Source organism: Pyrus communis, chromosome 7 (genome assembly GCF_041283825.1).
Source record: "Pyrus communis isolate YQ-2024b chromosome 7, ASM4128382v1, whole genome shotgun sequence".
Taxonomy (NCBI): domain Eukaryota; kingdom Viridiplantae; phylum Streptophyta; class Magnoliopsida; order Rosales; family Rosaceae; genus Pyrus; species Pyrus communis.
The window spans coordinates 2,550,005-2,554,775 of NC_142571.1; the positions used below are offsets into that span (position 1 = coordinate 2,550,005).

At 41.4% G+C, this 4,771-nt stretch overlaps 1 protein-coding gene across 1 annotated transcript; it reads left to right on the forward strand.

Annotated features, from left to right (window-relative positions):
* Window positions 1-239: 239 nt before the first annotated feature.
* Window positions 240-4,528, forward strand: LOC137733765 (uncharacterized). The gene is made up of 7 exons (XM_068472946.2): window positions 240-689; window positions 1,261-1,563; window positions 1,707-1,915; window positions 2,009-2,057; window positions 2,147-2,236; window positions 2,322-2,384; window positions 2,515-4,528. Exons 1-7 carry the CDS (start codon window positions 522-524, stop codon window positions 4,267-4,269), a joined length of 2,637 nt encoding a protein of 878 aa, XP_068329047.2. The 5' UTR covers window positions 240-521; the 3' UTR covers window positions 4,270-4,528.
* The last annotated feature ends 243 nt before the right edge of the window (window positions 4,529-4,771 follow it).

The window sequence follows — 4,771 nt, forward strand, 5'->3', positions numbered from 1 at the left end:
CTCTTGAGCTAATGGGGTGAATCCTCGTGATCAATCATCGTGAGCCGTTAGATTTTTAACTAACGACTACAAACAGGGAGTTCCTTTAAAATTATACTGAGCTAATGGAGTGAATCCTCATGATCAATCATCATGAGCCGTTAGATTTTTATTCAACGATTACAAACAGAGAGTTTCTTTAAAATTATAATGATTGTAGCCGTTGGATAAAAATCCAACGATCCATAATTGGTCAAAGTATCCACTCCATTAGCTCGGATCCAAATCCGTTTGGATAAACATCCGCCTTCGACAACAACTTTTGCAAATTCTCTTCCTTTCTTTCATCCCAGTACAAATTCATCCTCCGCCTACTCAAATTTTCCTTCCCTTTTCAATTTCACAACATTCCCAAATTCTAATTCCAATCAATTGTCCAAAAACCCTAGATCCCCTAACCCCTCCTCCGCCTTCAACCAACCTCCGAATTAGGGTTTCTTCTCCCCGATCCCAGAGGCACGCCCAGAGCTTGAACGATAGCCATGGACGATAGTTGTGCCGTGTGTGCCGATCCTCTCGAATGGGTCGCATACGGTGCCTGTGGACATCGCGAAGTCTGCTCCACCTGCGTCGTTCGTCTCCGCTTCATCTGCAACGATCGCCGATGCTGCATCTGCAAGACCGAGTCCGACGTCGTTTTTATCACCAAGGTACTGGATTTTCCTTTTCTCTTGAGTTAAAAGATTATTGCTTTTAGCTTAGGATTTTGTGCTGAAACTTCCAATCATAACTGTTTGTTTACGTCTCGTTGATATGTGAATTTTCTTTGCGAAGGAATCTTTGATAAGCTTAGCAGCTGGAAAGATTTGCCCTTCTTTGTAAGAGATTGAATGTTATGTTTTTCTGGGCTGTTGTATTCGATTCGCTTGTTTGGGTTGAATTCTCATGGTATCTAGTGACTTATCATTGTGGTGCATATTGGGTTCTCTTGCCTTTCAATGTAATGAGCTTCTCGACTGCATTATAAGTGTTTTATTCTATGAGTTTTTCACGTAAGTTTAAGTGGCATGCATTCGCCCGTGAATGCTTTTTTTTGTTCAATTGTCCATGTATCTGTTTATTGTGAAAAGATTCTAGCTTTATATAATTCAGCAGATACATTATTCAGTGCCTGCTCCGTTGTAATTTATTATAACTTGGATCCGTTAGCGTTTTCGCGCCTTCTTGATTCTTCTCTGCTTCTGGTTTCCTTATGTGGTGTGCCTTTTTCTATCTTTTCAGGCTTTAGGAGATTATACAAGGATGGTTAATGATTTCTCAGTCTTGCCAAATGATGTAAGGGAGGGTCGTGTGGGATCGTATTGGTACCACGAGGACACTCAAGCATTTTTTGATGATGTGGACCACTACAAGATGATCAAGGCAATGTGCAAGCTTTCATGCAGCGAATGTGACAAGATGGATGAGCAATCAAACGATGGCCCCAAGCGTCGCGGGAGGATTCGGAATCTTGGTCATCTGAAGAATCATTTATACCACCAACATAGGTTGTGGATGTGCTCTTTATGTTTGGAAGGGAGGAAGGTAAAATCAATTATACTGAGACTTGATATTTATCATATATGTACATTTCAAGCAGCGCTTTCTCTCTATTAACTTCTTTGTCTTCTTAGGTACTATCAGTTTTATTTGATTTTTTATTCTATTTATCTATTAATGTTATGCAGGTGTTTATATGTGAACAAAAGCTATATACGAGAGCACAATTGAATCGGCATATAAATACAGGTGATTCTGAAGTGGATGGAAGTGAGAGTGAAAGAGGTGGCTTCATGGGACATCCTATGTGTGAATTTTGCAGAACCCCATTTTATGGGGATAATGAGCTGTACTCCCACATGACTACTGATCACTATACTTGTCATATATGCCAAAGGTAACCGACCGTCTTTCACTTCAAGAGTGCTTTGTTTTTATTGTAATTTTAAAATGTTTAAGCTCATATGAGATTTTGTGCTGTTCAATGCAGGCAGAATCCTGGGCAATATGAATATTATAAGAATTATGATGACCTGGAGGTGAGTTATTAGTGTTGTATTTATTTTGTATTCTCTTTCTTCCTGTTGTCTTTTATGTGTTTTGAATGCTTTTTCATTGTATGTCACAGATGCACTTCCGCCAAGGTCATTTCCTATGTGAAGATGAGTCGTGCCTCAGCAAAAAGTTTGTTGTCTTCCAATCTGAGGCAGAAATGAAGGTGACTTTTATAAAATGCAAGAAATTTCTGTGTTCCTGCCCTTGTAGTATTTAATTCTTGACTTCCCTTTCTTTTTATTTTTCAGAGGCATAATACACTTGAACATGGAGGTCGCATGTCTCGTTCTAAGCGTAATGCTGCTCTGCAGGTAAGTGTACAATTTTTTTTTTGTTCTCTGCAATTTCCTTTGTGCATTGAGGCTGGGTTCTTCTCCTCTCATTTTTTTTGTAATTCAGCTTTATGCAATATAATTAATTTTCCTCGTATATTTGTAACAGATACCAACCAGCTTCAGATATCAACGGAGTAGTGAACAAGATCATCGACGTGGAAGAGGCGGAAGAGGTGGAAGAGGTCGGACATTTCGTCCTGATTCTTCTGAAAATCAACTTTCTATGGCTATTCAAGCAAGTTTGGAGACTGCTCATGCTGATAGAACATACGATGACCCTTCATACTCCAGTGTGCAAGTTCCTCCAGATATTGGGGATACAGGCGATATTGATCCAATCACTGATTCATTTGAATCATTAAGTACAGCAGATGCTGAAACATCTTCAAGGTACCGTCAAGCTGTGGGGCCTATTTCTAGGAATGGGCGTTTGGAAGAATCTTTCTTTCCTCCCCTCTCAACAGCACCTGGCAACAGTTCAAACCCCAAACAAGATTCAGATGGTTTGCCTAGCAACACCATGGCATCGCATCTCCGCCGGCAAAACCATAAGGTGGCTGTTAATAGCTCTGGAAAGGCTTGGCCAGCAGCCACGCGTGGGCCTGTGGCTGTTAGTAGTTCTGAACAGGATTGGCCAGCAGCAACGCGTGGGCCTGTAGTACAGCCTACTCATTCAGCTCAGGCTTGGCCTGCAACAAATGTTTCATCTGTGTCATCTCTTGTTTCTGGTCAGAACAATATGGGCTTTGGTAATGGACCCAGACCATCTAGTTATGCCTCTCAGGCTCAAGTTGAGACTAGACAGAATGCCTTTGGTAATGGTGCGAGACCATCGAGTTATGCAAGTTCTGCAGCTCATGTTGAGACTAGACAGGCAACAGTACCTGGATTATTATCATATGGTTCTTCGAGGGATTCAAGCAACCCCAAGCCTGGTAGGATCAGCCACTCTACGTCAGCTCCTAATTTGGTTGAAAATGGATCTGTTCATCCTTCCAATTCTGATTTTCCTCCAGTTTCTGCAGTAAAAGTGCGGAAGTTGCCCTCAACTACCCAGCCTTTATTGAAAGTGGAGGATGTTCAAACTGCTAACAAGTCCTTGGTGGAAAAGATTCGAGCTGGTCTTGAATTTGATGAGGAAAAATACACTATTTTTAAAGATATATCTGGACAGTATCGTCAGGGTTTGGTTGACACGGGAATTTATCTTGATTTTGTGCGGCAGTTTGGCTTGCTTCATCTGGTCCTTGATTTAGCTAGACTCTGCCCTGATTCGCAGAAGCAGAAAGAGCTGATTGATGCCTACAATACCGGTACCCGCAACGGATGGTCTCAGGACAATGCTAAATTCAAAGATGGTAATAATTCTAAGAAAGGTAAGGGGAAGATATCAGAGGCTGAAAACAGTAATTCTAAGAACACGCTAGCAGATAGCATTATTAGTTCTGTACGGGAACTTCAATCAAACGACAGGCCTATGGAAGAAGCTGTGGAGGTGTTGACAAAGGACGGGTACCGTGGTGCCAAAGGAAAATCAAAGCAGTTTGCTAATGAGCACCAGGTGGAGTTAAATTCTCGTAGTCAACCTCTAGTACAACTGAGCGGCCAAAAGGATTCCCTGCCAGCTGCTAGTGGATCTAATCCGAATTTAGTGGATGGCGGTGGAGGGAGTAAGCAGCGGAAGAAAACTTCCAAATTTCATAGAGTCCGCTTGGGTGATGCTGCAGCACTTTTAGATCTTGGAAATTCTGATTCTCAGCCAGATGCCGGTGATGAAGGATTAAATGGAAGCAGTAACTCGGCTGGAGGATTGCCTGTCAAAGGTGTGTGGCGGAAAGGAACTCAGAAACTCTTTAGTTAGAAGAAGCACGATGATTTAGGTCATCAATTTTTTGTTGGTAAAAAGAGTTTGCTTTCTTCCCAAATTTTGCGACCGTTTAGTTCTCAACTCTGCAACCGGGCTGGACCCTTCGGTTTCTGCAACTGAGCAGTGGGTTTTGTGTGTGGCTTTTCTGGAAGGATCCTGCCTCTCCATGTTTATCGTCATCGCGTAAGTGTTCATATATACTCTTCGGAATGGGAATATAATGGAAAAGTTTGGGACTTTACAGGTTTGTTCACATTTCTTGTCTTTCAGATTTCCATGGTTCTGGTATTATATGCAAACGTCCCAAAACTATAAACAGACAAAGTGGAATCGTGGAACTTTATGAAATTGTTTTCAAAACCTGGAAAATTGTCTTTGAAGTGGCTCAGATCTACTCGTTTAATTCTCTGGATTCTTACATTCAACAGTTATATTTAATATAGATACCATATACAACTGGTGCACTCAAGAATTTTCGTCTGTAAACTACCGAGTT

Excerpts from the sequence above, each read along its gene's own strand:
- LOC137733765 (XM_068472946.2), top strand. The coding sequence starts at position 522 with ATGGACGATAGTTGTGCCGTGTGTGCCGATCCTCTCGAATGGGTCGCA. Across the intron at positions 1,564-1,706 it reads TATGTTTGGAAGGGAGGAAG|GTGTTTATATGTGAACAAAA; the intron begins GTAAAATCAATT and ends AATGTTATGCAG. Across the intron at positions 2,058-2,146 it reads AGAATTATGATGACCTGGAG|ATGCACTTCCGCCAAGGTCA; the intron begins GTGAGTTATTAG and ends TGTATGTCACAG.